We start from the raw sequence: 18,864 nt of genomic DNA on the forward strand, positions 1-18,864 counted from the left end.
TGTTGATCAGCTGGACCATGGCAGGCAAATTCAAATAAGAGAGATCCGAAGGAAGTTACAGCCTATTGTTGAGACAGTTCTCTTTTGCGGGTGGCAAGGTGTGGCTCTCCGTGGACATAGAGACAGTGGTCCCATGGATTCAAGCATAGCCTCCTCTACAAATACAGGCAACTTCAAAGAGCTGCTTCGCATGCGCGCGGATTGTGGCGACACAGATAAAAAAAAAAGCATTTGGAAAGTTGCCCAAATAAGGCCTCATATTTTAGTTTATATGTACAAAACCACATTATAGAAATCTCTGCTGCAATCATCAAGGAAAGCCTAGTCGCAAAAGTAAACGCTGCAGGCTGCTTCTCCGTACTTGCTGATGAAACGACGGATGTTGCGGGTATCGAGCAGCTTACTGTTTGTGCAAGGTACCTTAATAAGGATGCGAACGGAATCGAAGAAGTGTTCTTAGGCTTTGTGCCAATTCACGACCAAATGGCCGGGCCCTGGCCGACACCATCATAAGGCTCCTTATAGAAATGGGAATTAACATGCAGCATCTCCGTGGTCAAGGCTACGGTGGTGCAAGTTCGATGGCCGACAAAACGAATGGTGTTCAAGCTGCTGTCCGTGAGAAATATCCAGCCGCACTCTATGTATTCACTGCGCGTGTCACTCCCTTTATCTAGTTGTGTGTGCAGCATGCTCCATCACAGACATTCGAAACTGTTTTGGGACTCTGAAGGCGACGTCAGCCTTTTTCCGTAAATCTTCTAGCCGCTCACACGTTTTGCGAAAAGTGATAAGTTTGAGCTGTCCTGAGCCTACAAGGCAGCGCCTTTTGGGACTATGCGAAACGCGCTGGGCCGAGAAGCACGATGCAGTGCTTTCATTTGTGAGCCTCTTTCAGCCGTTGATCGCAGCACTAGAGGAGACTAAGTTTAACGGAAATGGCGAAAGTCCAGTGCAGGCAAACAGTCTAATGTTGGCACTCTTTTCACCAGCGTTCCTTGTAAGCCTGCATGTGACGGAACACGTGTTAGCACTGACTTTGCCTGTCAAATAAGCTGCAGACGAGGAGTATCGACATGAGCGCTGCCATTGACGACATAGAAGTGATACAGCAGACAATTGAAAGTGACCGCAAGAACACGAATGTTTCTTTCTAAAAAATATTTGCACAAATGCAGGCATTGGCAGCAAAACTGAATGTGGAGATCACCAGCCGTCGAGCCGGTGTCCGGAAGCAAAACCTTGGGAGCAATGCATTCGAAAGTGCGGAAGAATATTTTCGCAGAACCCTGTTCATTCCGTTCATGAACCACGTACTAGCCCAGTTAAACCAACGGTTCGAACAGCACAGGACACTTCTAAAGGACTTTTCATTAATTGTATCATCCGCAATACCACCAATGCAAGATGATAGGGAGAAAGGAGCAGAAAATCTCCTGACCGTTTTTGCGCATGACGTCGAAACGAGGGCTGGTTTTGGAGAACTGCGACTATGGTGGACAAAGTGGGCGAACAAAGCAGCAAACCAGAGCCCCGGTACAGGAACCGATGCCCTCTCTCATTGCGACAGCAGGTTCTGTGCGAATGTGTACAAGCTACTCCGGATTCTAGTCACCCTTCCAGTGACCACTGCCAGCGCAGAGGGAACGTTTTCAAGCATGAGGTTACTTAAGAACTACTTACGCTCCACGATGTCTGAGGAACGCATGGTTGGCCAGGCACTTCTGTACGCCCACAGAAATGTCGACATCAGCGTGTCGGAAGTCATTGACCGCTTCGCTAAGCTTCCTCGCCGGGTCAACGTTGTCCTTTGATACCGAGCAGGACAAAAATCAGCGCAAACGAAAGGAAAAGACACTACTGTTGCAGAGTTCAGGTCAATCAGCCCGTAATTCTGACGCAATATTATTGTTCACCACCTTTTAAAGCCGTGAGGATTTTGTACCTTTCAGCAGTTAACACTGTGACCTAATATAAACATAAGAATACGGGCATCAGGTGGACATTACCAGCCAATCGACAGCTTCACCTTGTTCACTGAGAGGTCGGCATACGCGGCGTTACCAAACAAATTCAACTATTGAGAAGCCGTACTAACAGCATTGTTTGTTACTTTCATTTGTCGTTTTTGTTCTTCATTGCTTTTTGAACTAGAAGCGGCAACCTTCCTTTAAATTGAGTGCACAATAGTGGTTCGCACTTTTAAAACAGTTTTGAAGTAGTTTCTTTCGTTATTTCTGCGCTCTTCCTTTATAGTTCTGTTTACATGGTGCGTCCGAGACAGCAGCTTGGCCCAATGACATATCAGTTGGCCATTATGTATAGTGATCATTGCTTAGTTCCGTTTATTGATTGTATATTTAAATGTACATTTGTGAAGTTTTGCGTAAGCATACTGCGCACTGTTTCCGGTGACTTATATTTTGCCCGTATTCGAGGTGTACTTTCCCATTCTTGCTTTTCCCTGGCCGCATCATTTGTGCAAAAAGATTAACATTTTGCGTAAACAATCTGCATTAAAATCCTGGTTATTTCGTGGACTTCATTTTTTTGTTATCGGGCACCTCTTCAGTTCAAAGCTGATGCAGTTCCGAAGTTTACGTGATATTTGCCGTACCTGTTACACACACACACAAACACAAATATTGAAAAGATTGAAGACAGTTATTCCTGGAAAGATTTTGCGGGCATGCCAACATAATATTTTTACGAAAAAACACATTTCTTACTCGTTCTTAACAGAGGGCAGCATTCAAGAAGTGATTTGCAGCATCTAATACAAATTGTCACTGGTAATACATATTAATGGTAATACCAGTGACAATGTATGTACATGGTAATACATGTACATACCCACGCCGCTTTTGGAAAATTATGAAACCGGACGACAAAACCACAGTCTCTCTTTGTGACACTTCTGGATCCCCCGTTGCCGACTGCGACGTTCCATCCGTCAACTCTGCATTTTGTTCAGTCTTTACTAACGAACCTAACAACGAACTTCCTGATTTTCCGCATTTTGCTTTTCCGCCAATGCCAAAGATTACATTCAATTCAGAGGGAATTGTAAAAGTTATTAACCAATTAAAGAACTCTTCGTCATGCGGTATAGATGGCATAAACGCCAAAATTCTGAAAAATACTAAACATGTATGTAGTTCCATATTGTCAATCATTTTTCAGCAGTCACCCGACACAGGTGAAGTCCCATTAGACTGGAGAGTTGGGAAGGTCTTTCCGTTCTTCAAGAAAGGTGACCGCTCATTTGCACGTTACTACCGACCAATCTCGCTCACTAGTGTTTGTTCAAAGATCATGGAACACGTCATCTTTTCTCATGTTGCTACATTTTTATCATCCGTAAACTTCTTTCACCCAAACCAACATGGCTTTCGAAAGATCACTCATGCGAGACACAACTAACATTATTCCTGCACGACATTCACCTTCATATGGACCGTAACATCCCAATTGACACACTGTTCTTAGATTTTGAAAAAAGCCTTCGATATGGTACCTCACTCCCGTCTCCTTCAAAAAACCTCGCGTCTAAACCTTCATCGGCATGTTTTTAACTGGATTAAAGCATTCCTAACAAACCGTAAACAATTCGTGCATGTTAATGATCACTCCTCCGACCTCTCGCATGTCTTGTCCAGCGTGCCCCAGGGTATCGTCCTAGGGCCTCTTTTATTCCTAATATACATTAACGATATTCCGCTTTCCGTTGAATCTAACATCCGTCTTTTTGCTGATGATTGTGTCCTCTACCGCCCTATAAATAACCCCACTGATGTCTCCTCTATATACAGCATGACCTCTCACGCATTCAGCAGTGGTGTACCACCTGGTTGATGTCCCTTAATGCGAAAAAAACATTACTAATTTCTTTCCATCGTCGCCGAAACCACACGCCGGCTACTTACACAATCAGCAACTGTCATATAGCTGCTACTGACTCGATTAAATACCTGCGTGTCCATCTTTCGAGTAACCTATCTTGGGGCGACCATATAAATCACATAATTCACTCCGATAACCGCGCTCTCGGGTACACACGCCGTAACATTTCCATGACACCACCTTCCGTTAAACTACTCGCTTATAACACCATTGTCAGACCAAAACTTGAGTATGCAGCTGCCGTCTTTGACCCCCACCAAACTAATCATATCGAAATACTTGAGTCAGTACAGAACCGAGCAACCATGTTCATTGTTTCAGATTATTCCCGCTACTCGAGCGTCTCCGCCCTCAAATCCCAGTTAAATCTTTCTACCCTCGCTCTTCGTCGTCGTATTGCACGTCTCTGCCTTTTTCACAGATTCTTTTATTCAACCCCGCGTGACAACCACCTCATCCAGCCGGTCCATCGAGGTCATCGCACAAGTCATCCAAATGCTGTGATTCCGCCATGTGCCCACACCACCTCATTTCAGCAGCCCTTCTTTTTGCGCACCACCCGAGACTGGAATGACCTTCCGAACGAAGCAGCAGTCATCCGCGATTTTGCGCGCTTCAAAAATGCCATCCAGGAAGCAGACTCAACCACATCCTAACATACACCTTCATCGATGCCGCCATTTTATGACGCCCACCCCTCATGTAAAGTCCCATATGGGACCTTTGAGGATATAATAAATAAATAAATAAATAAATAAATAAATAAATAAATAAATAAATAAATAAATAAATAAATGTTATTCATATACTTAGTCGTTCTAAAAATTCAATGAGGAGGTCGCGCTGCAACGTGAGCCCCCCCCGAACAAAATTCCTGGCTACGCCACTGTGGAGGGGGATGGCCCCTAGTGCGCACTTCGAACACTACGAGTGTTTAACAGAATGCGCGCACTAAGGTGTGTGCCTTATGTAATGGGTAGCATGCTTTAAACCAGGAGCAATTATGCGCGAAAACCTTTTTCGAAGCTGCGATGCACCCATTACGTGGTCTTAAGGGAATACGCGCATAATGTGTGTGCCTTTTGTAATGGGTGGCTGTCTTTAACCCACCAAGTCGTTATGACATTGACGTGGTGTGACGCCCGATGGCAATGTACGCTTGTACCACGCAATATTACTGCGATATTACATCTCGTACTGTGACAGCTGTATACAGGACGCGTATTTTTGGGAAGCATCAAAGTTACTTTCCGTGCAGGTCCAAGAAGAGGTCGTACACTATTCGTTATTTGATGCCAACACCTCTTGATGAAGTGCCGTACGATATGTTCCTTGTTATTGGTATGCACAGTTTGTGGAAGACGCGAATGCAGGACCGTAACGCAGAGCCGATCACCTCGTCACGTATACATTTCACCCGAATGGTTATTAATTTAAAAGAAGTTTACGACGAACTTGATTTCAGACCGGACTGGTACACAATATTGGCGAGGTGCTTAGCCTCGCCACCTTTTCTGTGCAACACCTGATGAAGAACTCTCCCTGGAATGAAGGACTATAAGTTAGTCTTCCAGTTTTGTGGAAGTGCTTGTACTTTCATTGTCGCTAAGTGTCTGTAGTAGTGTAACTCTACTGTTGTGATACTGTGTACTATTTTCATACGCATTCTATTAAATACCATGATCAAAAAGAAAAAAAAAAAAGTGGCGTGGCTGTGTGGTAGAACACCTGCTTGCCACGCAGACGCCCTGGGTTCGATTCTTACTCGGACCCAACATTTTTATTATTTATTTTATTTGCAGCTTTTTCGATTTTTCGGTCACGGACAAGATGATGATTTTTCGCTCACAACCAACGGTGCCGGCGCCGACGCCGACGGCGGAATTTCTGCGATACGAGCTCTTTAACGCTATCGCGTTAAAAGGGGGCAATGTGCGTGCCTTTGTTAGCGCGCGTCAGACCTTGAGCGCTTTCTTTTCTGTTTTCTTGAAACGCGCGGCTTGCTTTCACTGTGATCGCGAGCGCGCGCGGGGCCACGTGGCGGCCTCCCGCGGCGGCCACGGTAGCTATGCAGCTCACGATGCTCAAATCATGCAGTGACCGTGGAATTTGGGTTGATGGCGTGGTCATTTGTTTTTATGGCATCATTTGTCGAGAGAAGAGCGAATGATTTCTAGCTGACTTTGATAAGTAGTTGTAAGTTCCATGCAGCGTGCACGCGTGCTGGGCTATAATGTTTGGCTCGCGCGTTCTCAGGAGCCTAAAATGCCGATCGGCAGCGTTTTCTGACCATGCTGAAAAAGTGTTGCAGGGCCCCTTTAACCGACGTTAGCCAGTTCTCGGGCCGCTCGGGATTGGTGGTAGGTGAAAAATTAACGGGGTTCTAACATTGATATGCGGAACTTGGGAAGCTTCGTGCGAATGCTGTATGCCGAGCAGACAGCAAGGCCTTGCTGTCTGCTCCTTGTAGTAAGTACATTGCTGTTGCATAAGCTTACGCATCTATAATTCTTGCTTTCTTCCGTGTCACCTCGGCAACGTAGGTTTAGTCGTGGACGTTGGACTTCCAGCGTGGCGGGGTGACCGTGCTGAGCGTGATGCCGAGGCTGTGAGGCTGCTTCGGGAGGCCGGCGCCATCCCGGTAGCCACGACGAACACGCCTGAGCTGTGCCTTTGGACAGAGTCGTTCAACAAGTTGTACGGACGCACACTCAACCCACACGATACTCGCCGCGCAGCAGGGGGAAGCAGCGGTGAGTTTGAAGAATGTGCACATTCGCGAGAACACAGAAAGCGATGGCTGTAAACGTTCCGCTTTACGTACAGGTCCGGGCCGCTATTTAAAACGACACGTAAGAACGTGACAAGTTCCTTTTTGGCAGCGCGGGCCACGAGCTCGCGTGTTCCCTCTAACAGTGGTCAACACTGTACAAGTTCAACTGCCATGGCTTTACACGTCGTCAGTATGGGCGAGAACGTCTTATGAGGCGCCATCGTGTTAGATTTTCTGGAAAATTACGACAATTGTTTTCTTTCTTGAACCCTCTCTACTGTAAACGCACAGACCGGCGTGCTTACTTCTGTAGACGAAAGACCAATATTTTATCGCTTGTGGCTTGAGCGCAGTTTGTAGTTTGATGAATGTCACAAGAGACAACGGTTACAGTCCCATTGTGTTCTTGGTCATGCTACATGTGTGTTTGCATAAAAATATTTAGAGAATTCTGTTACCTGCTCTTTCGAAGAAAAGGAAGAGAAGCTTCCTTCGAAAGTTACTACTTACATACCGCTGAAACGGTCACTCTGAAGAAAAGTTCGTCTGGTGGTACAGTTCGTGCAACGCAGTTTACATTAGCTTTTCTGTGCCAGTGCAGGAGGAGAAGGCAGCCTGATCTCTGCAGCGGGTGCTCTCATGGGCATCGGTACCGACATTGGTGGCAGCATACGACTCCCTTCTACATACTGTGGTACATTCGGGCACATGACCACACCTGGTAGGTTTGCTGACTCTCGTATTCTGATTAATGTCAGGAGGAAAATTTCTTTGTTGGCTCCCCGCCTCTGAGAAGTTTCTCTTTGTCCTTGTACTGAACACATGTTTCCCACTGGCTAAGTTACTGCTCCAGTTCATTACGGTCAATGACTTTCCACCGCCGGCGCCCAACGTAGGCGTTGGATCCACATCACGTTTTTTATTGGTACTTCTCTGCTTGATAACCTCAAAGACGCAAAGCTCCTCGCCAAACCAACATTCGGGTTGGTCTTGTGGGTGCTAGCAACTGTCTCTTTTTTGTCATTGTGCTTTAATTCCTGCAAATGGTAATGCGTATTTGCATTGTCCCCGCCTTGAATTGTCACACTTTTCACGCGACCGTGCACCGAGGCCGGATTAGATGGCTTCGTTGGTGGTGATAAGGACGACTTAGTAAAAAGCAAAAGTGGAAAAGAGGAGACCAGTCGACAAGTGAGAAGGACAAGCGCTTCTTGCCGTCCTGCCTTCTTTTGCATTTTTACTGCCATAACACTAACGGAGTACCATCTAACCCAAACTTCTACCCTGCTATAGCATGATAATGATGATGATGATGATAATGTGTTCATTTCTTCAGAAAAGGGCCTGTTGTTTCTGAGTGGAGGAGGAGACAGAGAGGAGAGATAAGGGCTTTTTAAATTCATGCACTCCAAGCCGCTGTAGGAAGGCCAAAGTGAGGTAATCTGATAAACCGATCAGAGCGTTGGAGCGTTTGCTCTTGTAGAACTTGTCGATTGAGACGTAGGAAAATATTGCTGTTCTTTGGATGAGGATCGAACGCCTTGACCACGTGCGTCTCACGCATGATGCTCCGCAGGCATTCTTTCCTACGACGGCCACAGACACCCGTTCAACGACGAGTTCATGAAGCTGTACTCGACGGGACCCATGACTCGCTACGCCTGCGACCTGCTGGCTATGCTCAAGGTCATGCTCCCACCTGACCAATTGGCGCGTATGCAGCTCGACAAAAAGGTAAGCACGAACAAAGTTATGTGCCGCTCTCGGCTTATTTAGTTATTTTGGTATTTCGGTCTTTGTCAGCGCATAACCAAAAGCGGCGAAGAACCATGCCCTTGTTATGAAGCCTTCCACGTCTTAAGTTTCTTGCACTTTGACTACAAATATATATATGGTGTTTGTTTTAGCTAATAGAGATATTTTCATAAAAAAAGCTATAACAATAAGCGCGTGCCATACCGTCATAGCGCTTTCGCCTGCACAGATGAAGTCTGTGTCGGGGCAACGGTAGTCGGGGCAGGGTTGCTTTGCCGCTGCCTAATTGACATTGAAAGTTCTAATACATAAAAGCCTATTATGTTGATTTTAATTATGGTTTGTGGGCACTTGTTCATGTATAAAAGTAGCAGGGCGTCACAACTGATGAACCACCCCAATTTTTAAGAATTTGAGAATTTCGCAGGTAATTTGAAATATCCATAATCAAACTCCAATAGGACAAGCGCATCGGCAGCACGGAAATGGCGACCGCTCCTTCAAGTATTTCAACTGATCGAAACTGCAACGCCCCGTGCCGAGGAGTGATGAAATTCGAATAAAAGTGAGTCGTGGCAGTGTATTGTCGGTGGAAACGGCAAGTCATCTCACGCGTACCGACGGATAGCTTTTGTGTGCTTCACAGGGGATATTTGGCGCTGGGATATTTCTTTCGCACCGTGCTCAACAAAAGCGCCCCTTCCACTTCTTCTTTTACAGCGAAAGCTGTTATGTGATCACAACAAGGGTCGTTTTTGGCGCCGTAGTTGTCCGCCGCCGCCGCCGCTGGTGTCCGTAACCACTATCGCGCGAAATAAAGGAAAGAAAATGAAAAACAAAAACGCGTCCAGGGTAGAATGAGGTTCGAACCTGGGCCCTGGTCGAGTGGCGATAAGCTCATTCGTACCCATTTGTGTATACTTGTAGGTTGATCTGAGTGAGATCAAGGTCTTCTATGCGGATGACGAAGGATGCAGCTTCTTCAGCCGCGTCCATCCCGACATGCGCGAAGCAGTGCGGAAGGTAAGTGCATGCGGAGCGACATACTGCGCCTTGCATGTCTTCTACTCACGTAAACACTTCGCTGACCTTCACTTTTCATTCAAGAAACTTAGTACAATGCTTATCTTTTCTCTGTCACTGCCTTTTAACAGTGTGCACGTAAAATATTTTTGTACACAGACTGCGTCTATCTCCAGCGTATGAAGCGATAATTCGGAATTTCTTTTTTGGAATACAGACATTTCAACTTTGGAACTCGAACTCGAACTTTATAACTTTGAACTTCATTTCCAACTCAGAAAAGCTGGGGGTCCCCCAGAAAAAAAAAACGGCTGTCAAGATAGCTTGAAGGGACCGGGGGGACCGTACAGGCAGCAGAGAAATAAGTAGTCGCAGAAAAAAAAAAGAGCGACATAACTTGTATAACTTGGTAATTAAAATAGCGTAAGTATTATACAAGAATAATTCATGCGATACAAAACACACGTAGCACATGTTTGCATCTTGTTTTTTGCGACTGAAACGCTGAGCGCTACCAGTGCGATGAAATTGTCTTGTAAGGATGTTGCGTGCCATCGGGGAGAAATGTGCCCTGAACAGGAGATTTCTTAAAATGCTAAAATCTTGCTTAGCAGTAAGGTATAGCCTCTAATTTAAGGTATCAGCGTGTAGTACATTTTGCGACGTACACAGTTATTTATTAAATTAGAATGGCCACGTATTAACAGGGCAGATATCTGGATTCGTCGTGGAGCCCATGGCTGGTACTGTTGTCCCAGAGAGTTCAATACGCACCTACATAAAGTTAAGGGGAGCGTAGACGTTACTTCAGCCGTGTGCTTATTTCTTCTCTCATCGTATTTTTTCTGTTTCACTTGACACTTTCCTCGTACTTTTGTGTAAGTTATGCTTCTCTTCCTTATCTCTATGTGTCATACATACATAATTATACATGCTTATGGTGCCGTGTCTGCGTATTTGCCCGTCCTATCGACTAAGCTTCATTTGAAGAAGTACCACTCAATGTTCCCCGTTATTATATTTGATTTTCGCGGAAGGTGGGCTACATCATTCGCAGGAGCTACATACGGGTACCGTGACTGCCCTTATAATTGCTGTCAAACACTGTAATTAGTGTTTGGTGAAAAAGTTCAGATAACACGGTCGTTGGGCGATTCTAGGAATGTGTTCATCAGTCAAATGGGCTTGTTTTCGCCCTTAACGATTCGGCAGCCAGTGTATCCGTGTAGGCTTTCAACGGTTCGACTTCAGCGTTTTTTTTTGTTTTCGTCAAGACTGGTCCCCCCGTGTCCTTTCGAACCTCTTCGTTCCTTCTAGAAGCTCGGGTAGTAATTGCTTGGAAGTATCGTCAATGCAGTTCTAACGAACTGTGGAATGTTGTCTTGCGTACGTCACGGGAAAAGAATTGGCGGGGCTGAAGTGGTTAAACTAGGTTTGTCGATCGATAGCTCGAGCTTGGTTGCTTTGGAGACCATTGGTCTGCGAAGATTTAACATTATTGCACGTCTTAGTTTAGGCAAAGACGACGTGAAGTCTGCACGCTTCGGCTACACGCCGCGACAAGGGAGTCAACGTGTTGCACCCAAGGAGGATTGGTCGCACCACAAGACAACACACAGACGCTGCTCGGCGCCGTCGGCGCTCTCGGTGCGAACGCGCATTGAACTTCAATGCTGATACCGCCAAAAAGGAGCTAGCTGGAGCGCCTCTGGCGGTAGCGGCACGAAAGACTCACTTTGAGCCGGTGTTCGTTTTCACGAACGCGACTCTCTAGCGTTTCGCTGTAGCCCTTTGGGCGGCGTTGACCTTGGCTGAGTTTGAAAGTCGTATTCATGGAACCAGGCGTTTTCTCAATTTCGTGCTTCGCGTTTCGTGCACGACCTTAATAAGTGTATGGCGCCCGGGTATTCCCTTGTTCATATTTACTGGACCAGCGGTGAGTAGTCGGGTTTGCCTAATTTGTGTTGCAGGTACGTTCGTGTTTGCCGATTGCGTGTTCACTTTATTTTTAGTGGAGCAGTGGTGACTAGTGGGGTTTTCCCAATTTTCGTGGCTCATGACTGCGCAGGAATTCTTGCACAGAGATACAACATAGCCATATACGTATATCCTCGCTGTAAAAGTGAAGTGAAAGTAAAGCTGTGTGTACACTGGAGTCACTTCTCTAGTCGTTTCAAACAGCAGGTATCAACATTCTTTATTGTGAGGTATGAAAAGAATAAAGCCTCAGCCCGCACCATCAGAATATAGCAGGCAATGCCACTTAGAAAAGAAAAATGAACAGGGCAGAGCCAAGAGCAACAGCATGGCCAGCTAAACACGGAGAGCTTTACAAAAGGAAAGCGTGGCTTGAATGGGCCTCCTTCTAACATTGAACGCAGGCGGCCAGTCACTTGAAAGAGCAGCACGGCATTAGCGCGGAGCCCATCAAGCTGGAGGCCCTCTCGTGCGGCTTCGAGATGTGGCTGGCCAAGCTGAGTGCCTGCAAGGGCGAGCCGGCGACCCGCCTCTTCACCAATGCTGACGGCCGGCCTATCAACACTTTTGTCGAAACACTGAAAATCCTCTGCGGAAGGTAATTGATGATGATTATGGTGACACTGATGTTGCATAATATGTGCACCTATTTTGAAATGGCAGTGTTCTACAAAGCTCAGTTTTCAAAGCATTCTTGTGTACCTAACTTTATTATTACTTGTACAGACGAAGCTGTATTCAACATGGGAAACTTGCTTTACTGAATCTTCCTACACCATTGTTCTATGCATTCCTGCCTAGTTAGTAGTGAACAAATATAACGATGCTACTGGTTGTGACTGTGAAGAAGAAAAACTCAACCGGTAAAGTTGCAACTCTTGATTAGGCGAACTTTTGCCCAGAAGATTAACACGCACTGTACAAGCAAGCAGCACTCGCAACAGAACGATAGCGGCGATACACGGTCGTCGATCGTCGATAATCTTATCGTTCGTGCAACTCGCCTCTTACACAGTATACGCAGGATCAAAGATTCCAGCGTTATTGTAGGCGACGGTGTTAGTTGCAAATTTAAATCGATTGCTCGAGTTGTGTGCGCAACCTTATCAGAAGAGCCTAAAAGAATCGGTAACGTTCCCAGATATCCCGGCGCAGCCTGCACCGAGCGGTGGTTACACGTGCAATAATGTTTCAGGGGGGTTTTACGTCCCACAACCACGATATGATTATGAGGGACGCCGTAGTGCAGGGCTCCGGAAATTTTGACCATCTGGTGTTCTTGAACGTGCACCTAAAGCTAAGACGGTTACACGTGTAACGGGCCAGTTACATAAAATACAAAACGAAACATGCACGGAAATAAGCAGAACAATGACCAGCTTTCCATTTGTTGCCTTTAAGATGGTGTTCTTACCAGGATGGGTTAAGTGTGCTATTGGGTACCGTTAAATGGGTATCGAAGGGTAGTGCTTGAGAAAATTGAACCGTCGCATGGCTCAGAAGTAAAGAAAGCCCTTACCCCCGTATTCTAGAACGTCCCTTCACTCAACGCTCTACATTGACTTGAGGAAATCGATGGGACCGCCGTCTCTAGGCAGTACAAGTCACTGCATATCAGCGATAATCTGCAGCGATTCTTTAGAAGCGCGGCGTCAATTTCGGCCGAGCAGCGGCGCTGTGCTCAACTCAAGTGAAGGACGAAATTCGAGTCGATGCTTGTTTGAGAATACGGTGGTTAGAATGCCTGAAGTAGGCCCCTGCGTAGGCTAAATTTAGTATTTAAGCAATCTCAGGTTAGCGTGGACTGATTTTCTGGATTTTGGCTATGCATGTTGCGGGATGCGCACCCTACGCGACATAGATTTCTGAAGATCCACAAATATGTCATAGTGCAATTTTCAGAAACAGTTTTTCGGATCAGCACATCGCAATTGCTTTCACAGCGTGTGTTATGAATAAAGATAGAAAACTGAGCTCGTTAGTAAGCATTCCAATTGAAGGCCGTACAGCGTTCACATACAGACGAAGGACAAGTGCAAAACGTGCGCTTGTTCTCCTTCGTCTATATAAGAGCGCTGCGCAACCATCAATGTGCGTGTTACGATATTGAGTATCTTAGAGGAGGAGCAGGAGGAGGAGGAGGAGAAAAACGGAAGGACAGGGAGGTCAGCCAGTTCTCAGACAGGCTGGCTACCCTGTTCTGAGGAGAGGGGAAGGGGGAGTGAAAGAACTCAGTGAAATGCGAAGGTTGTAATCACAGAAATGATTTCCTTGGTGTTAGTTTCAACATGTCCTTCTTAGTCGTTTTATTGTAAAATACGAAAGTTCGTTCCGTGTATAAGTCTCACACAAGAGATGACTTGCAATAAAATGCAGAAATGAACAACGCGAAGTGCTGCCACAATATTTTACGGAGCTCTGTTTCATCGAGAAATATATAAAAACAAATGTACAGTGGTCTACACTCATGTCTTGTACAACGGAGCGTCACGCACGAGAGACATTTTCAGTTCGAAACGGGCCACATCTGAGCATGCGCGGCGCCACTAACGTGCCTGCCTTGCAGTTTCCGTCCTTGTTTTTCGCCGCGGCTGTGACAACTGGCTTGGCCGTCAGAAGCGCTATGAAGTGTGCAGCGACAAAACCACAGAAAACTTTATTCAGCTGATAAGAAAGGCAAAATCTGTCGTTGGGTAAATGAGACCGCGAACGTAGAATCAGCATGCAGCACAGCTTGCATCGGGCGCCGAGAAAGGTTCGCTTCCTTTTTTAAATGCGAAGCATTTCTTAGTGAACTTCTGCGACTTTGAGCATATCTATATATCTGTCTATCTAGCCGCCTACGACTTTGAGCTCTCCCGGGCGTTTTATTGATGGAATGTATACCAAAATTGGTATGACATAACATGACCGTATTGCGAGCCTAAATAACAGGTCATGACATGAAAATCGTGACATGCATGTCACGAACAGCATGATTTATATGCCACGGTCTTGGGGCTCTTGCGGCCGTTTCGCTAATTTATAACAAAATTGGTATGGCATGACAATAGTGCACGACAAACACAACTGACAGGTCCTAATGTGCAAATCATGACACGCATGTCATGTACAGCATGATTTACATTACATGGTCTCGGGGCGCTCGTGGCCGTTTAAACGAATGGATACATACAAAAACTGCTATGATGAGACATTTCTGTATTTCGAACATAAATGACACATGGTAACATGAAAATTGTGACATGCATGATATGTACGATACGACTTACATGCCGCGCTCATGGTGCACTCGCGGCCGTATCGCTGCCTTTATATACACCAAATTTAGTAATGCGCAACGATACGGTATGATGCACGTAAATCAGAGGTGGTAACGTGAAAATCATGACATGCAAGTCATGTAGGACATGATTTACTTGCCGCGCTCATTGTGCGATTGCTGCCGTTTTTTCTTCATCGTTGCCTTGGGTGAAACGTGCACCTTGTTTAAAAGCATCTAGTGTACTATACTCGGTTACAGTATAAGAAACAATGTCAACTTCACCCACCAAACCGCGGCGCGCTGCCCTTTACCTGTGAAAGACAGTCGGGCTAGCTGGTTTCCGCTCGAACCGTAATTTTCCTCGGCTGTTTTAAATACTGCGCATATAAGGTGTTAATCGTTAGTACTCAAAACATTACGTTATGCTGAGCAGAGATGACAGAATTCCTGATGAAATTTGCAAGGCCGTTCAAGTTTCCGGCTTAAACACATCGACACGAACGTGTGCCTCTATGGGAAAGTCAACCATTTGAAACACTCGAAACATGCTTGACGTTACAGAAATGAGTGGGAGCTATGGGATGGAGAAATCAAAATTCCCTCTGGGATGGCAGCGATGACTATGGGCGGAGCTGCCATTTTTTTTAAGCTTGTAGAGAAAGAGAGAGATATATGTAATGCGGAGAGGCAGGGAGGGAGGAGAAAACATATCCTGTTTGCTACCCTGCACTGGGGAAGAGGTAAGGGGAGACGGAAACGTAAGAAAGAGAGGAATGGGATAAAGATGGAAGCGCGCGCGCGCGCCCGCACACACACACACACACACACACACACACACACACACACGCGCGCGCGCGCGCACACACACACACACACACACACACACACACCACACACACACACACGCACACGCACACGCACACACACACACACACACACACACACACACAGGAGCGTCACAATCGTTCAACGAGGCGGGCCGCTCGCAGAAACTTCATCAGCGCCTTCGTTGCTTTCTGGCTTGAAGCTCGATCTTTCCGACATAACTAAGGTTGTAACCGAGCATAACTCATTCACAGGTCAGTGCACACCTTTCCGGCCGTCTTGGTCACCGCAATCGAGCGCATGATGCCCAAGCCCGACTCCGGCTACGTGCGGCGATACTTGGCTATGGCTCGGGACTTCCAGGAGCGCCTTCTATCCTCGCTGGGCGAGGACGGGGTGCTCATCTGCCCCGCGGCCCTGGGGCCGGCACCGTTCCACAACGAGCACGCCTTGCGGCCGGGGCACGTGTTGCTCACGGCGCCTGCCAATTTGGCCGGCCTGCCAGCCACTGCCGTCCCGACAGGCATGACGTCGGACGGTCGGCCAGTCGGAGTCCAAGTGGTCGCTGCCCCCTACATGGACAGGCTCTGCCTCGCGGTCGCGGCAGATCTCGAGGAGGCGTTTGGAGGCTGGCAGGCGCCTTTCGAGCTTGCCAGCCAGACCGCGAAACTGTAGATAAATTGCGGCTTGGTAAGACTGCAGCTTCTGAACCGGGAATGTGCGGGATAAACAAAGAGCCCGGTATCAAACGCGATTTTGAAATGCGAGAATCCTGACCGTGTACTTTTCACTCTTGAAATGTATATTCACTGCTCTTTACTCTCAATTACATTGACATTCGCATGTCCCTGCAATGTTTCGACTCTCTCGGGCAAATCCTGAAGCTTATGGGACTGTTACAACACAGTGTCACAGGCCCGATGTAGTATACAGCAAAATATTGTTGATATGTGCGAGAGCTTGGAAGCTAAGAAAAACGTGTCAAAGATCCAAACTTGGGTGGTTGCTTAGAGAAGACCAGTTATCTATATGCAACGTGTTTAACTTTCTATAGAGAAAACAGGTACAGATTGGCAGGTGACGCATGAGTAAGAGTGGAAAAATTGAGTGGGGCATGAAGCAATCTGGATGAATCAGCTGGGACTACCAGCAACATTTTTTTTTTAAATTTGTCGTGATTGCGATAATAATGTGCAGCGATAAATCTCTTCCGGGGACACGACGAGTTAGATATTATCGCCTGTCTTGCATGCGGATGAATGAACTGCAGTGCTACCGGATGTCGCTGACCTCAAGTCTTGGAGCCTTTATAATTGTTTGGCTACACTGTGTTCAATATCGTATGCTTGTAATGGACAGCGTCACGTTATAAAGACTGTAACGTTGCTGGAACTCGGCTGGAATGTTAATACAAATGTTGTTTGGCCTAAACGCGGCGACTCCGAGCTTTCCGACGAGGCCATGGCTGTATAGACGTACCTGACTGCCTCTTCGTATCTTGCAACGCAACAACGTGTTTTGAACAACTGAAAGGAGCCGTTGAACAATTTAACGCAGCGAGATAATATCAAAGAGGCACAACGCTAATCCTTACTAGATGGAGGTATTCGTACTTCACGTGTGGGGATATAAATATCATGAAAACGACAAGAAAACAAGTAAAGAGGATAAAATCTACAAATAGCCGAAACCATACAACGTACCTGACAAAAATATAGAAGTAGGTACAACATGTTTAAGTATATCAGTGCAGCTTTTATGACTTTGATTGTGTACCTACTTCTGTCGCAGGTCTATCGTATCAGCAGTGCACAGAATTCCGCTATCATGCGGAGCGTGTTACATCGGGCAGACTGGGAGATTCCTCAATGACCGCCTGCGTGAGCACCCACGTAATGTACGCAATGGCAATGAGGGTTCCTTGGCTCGGCATGCCAGCAGCTGCAGTTACCATGCGCAGTTCGAAGGCACAGTAGTGATGCGTAATCACAAAGATGAGCGTACCCGTGTTATCATTGAAGCCGAGAAAATGGCGCGGGATCCTGACAACTGCCTTAGCAAACCGTCGGTTGCTCTCCTTGATAAAGAGCTTCAGTTCCTGGCAAATGGCGCGCATGGCCAATGAGTCTACTTTCTGCATCGTGCATCGAGTGTACAAATTATGCTTTTCTTTGTTTGTTAACAGCTTTCTTTTGATCATCTTTTTTTATGTTTCATTCCTATATATGTAGCATGTGAAAAAAATAAACGTTCAGTTGATAATCTGCGCTTGTCTCCGTCTTCTAGTTGTCCGTCTTGTCTACCGCGCAGTATACTTCGATCGTATCAGCAACGTAAGGTAGTGCATCCGCACAGTGCATGCAAACATCGTTTATACCGCAGTTATCAATTTGTATATTTCCTTGAGCTTGGTAAGGAAGCATGAGACTGTCTCGAAGTAGCTAGTGCGCGTTGTAAGAGCGTGCGTGTGTTCTGCGCCACCGGCGCCGGATGTAACAGCAAAGTCTCAGACTGCGTTGTAATGCCTTTAGGTGGGCTTTGTAGCGTTCACATTATACAGGCGGTACGAGCAGGTGCCGCTGAGCTTCAGAATACAGAAACCCGGATTACCGAAGCAGCCACTTCGACCCTTTGAATGGTGCGTGCCGCGCAGTCATTTGTGAAATGTATGCCGGTACTTACCTGTGAAGAAGAAAATAAACCTCTTCCTAAAGTACCTATTTTTCGAGTGTCATTTTTTCGTGTCCGAATAGGACTGAATAATCTTTGAGTTTGCTCAGTAAGAAACAGAAACTCTGCCCAGAACAAGTATGCGCACTTTGGAACCGCTTTTGTACACTCTGAAGCAAGCCCGTAGCCAGGGGGCTGGGGGGGTAGGGCTAGGGTTCCCTCCCCCGAGAAAATCCGATGAAGGCTGGTGTTTTGCCAAAAATAAATATTTAAAATAGTCGATTTTCTAAAATAATCAAGGTCTTCAGAAAGCCCCCCCCCCCCACCCCCCACCCCCGAGAAACATTCCTGGCTACGGGCCTGCTCTGAAGGACAGCGCTGGATGTTGGTTCTGTTGTCTGTCACAGAAAAAAGATTGACCTAATCAACCGTCTCAGAACATGTTGTTTCATTGCAGCCGTAATTCTGTTTAGCCGTATTTATTTCAGTGAAATTCTAATGAATGCTAACGCCATCTCAGATAAAAACACCACATACCGCGTGCACATCGATTGTCTCTTCGGAGCACTGCATTATTCATAGGCCTATTTAGAGGCTGCCAGGCGCCGCACTTCACATTCGGCCGATTACAGTACTATTATCTGTGAAAAAGAGTAGCCGGCGCTAGAAAGAA

General features: G+C 46.4%; 1 protein-coding gene across 1 annotated transcript in view; it reads left to right on the forward strand.

The window, feature by feature from the left end:
- Nucleotides 1-18,162, forward strand: part of LOC119390739 (fatty-acid amide hydrolase 2) — a 44,452-nt gene extending 26,290 nt beyond the window's left edge. Inside the window, exons 3-8 of the mRNA XM_037658429.2 lie at nucleotides 6,447-6,656; nucleotides 7,278-7,397; nucleotides 8,253-8,410; nucleotides 9,359-9,454; nucleotides 11,836-12,029; nucleotides 15,776-18,162. Coding sequence (XP_037514357.1) covers nucleotides 6,447-6,656; nucleotides 7,278-7,397; nucleotides 8,253-8,410; nucleotides 9,359-9,454; nucleotides 11,836-12,029; nucleotides 15,776-16,196 — 1,199 coding nt within the window. The 3' untranslated portion in view covers nucleotides 16,197-18,162. The remainder of the gene's footprint in view (nucleotides 1-6,446; nucleotides 6,657-7,277; nucleotides 7,398-8,252; nucleotides 8,411-9,358; nucleotides 9,455-11,835; nucleotides 12,030-15,775) is intronic.
- The last annotated feature ends 702 nt before the right edge of the window (nucleotides 18,163-18,864 follow it).

The sequence above is a fragment of the Rhipicephalus sanguineus genome, chromosome 4 (genome assembly GCF_013339695.2).
Source record: "Rhipicephalus sanguineus isolate Rsan-2018 chromosome 4, BIME_Rsan_1.4, whole genome shotgun sequence".
Lineage (NCBI taxonomy): Eukaryota > Metazoa > Arthropoda > Arachnida > Ixodida > Ixodidae > Rhipicephalus > Rhipicephalus sanguineus.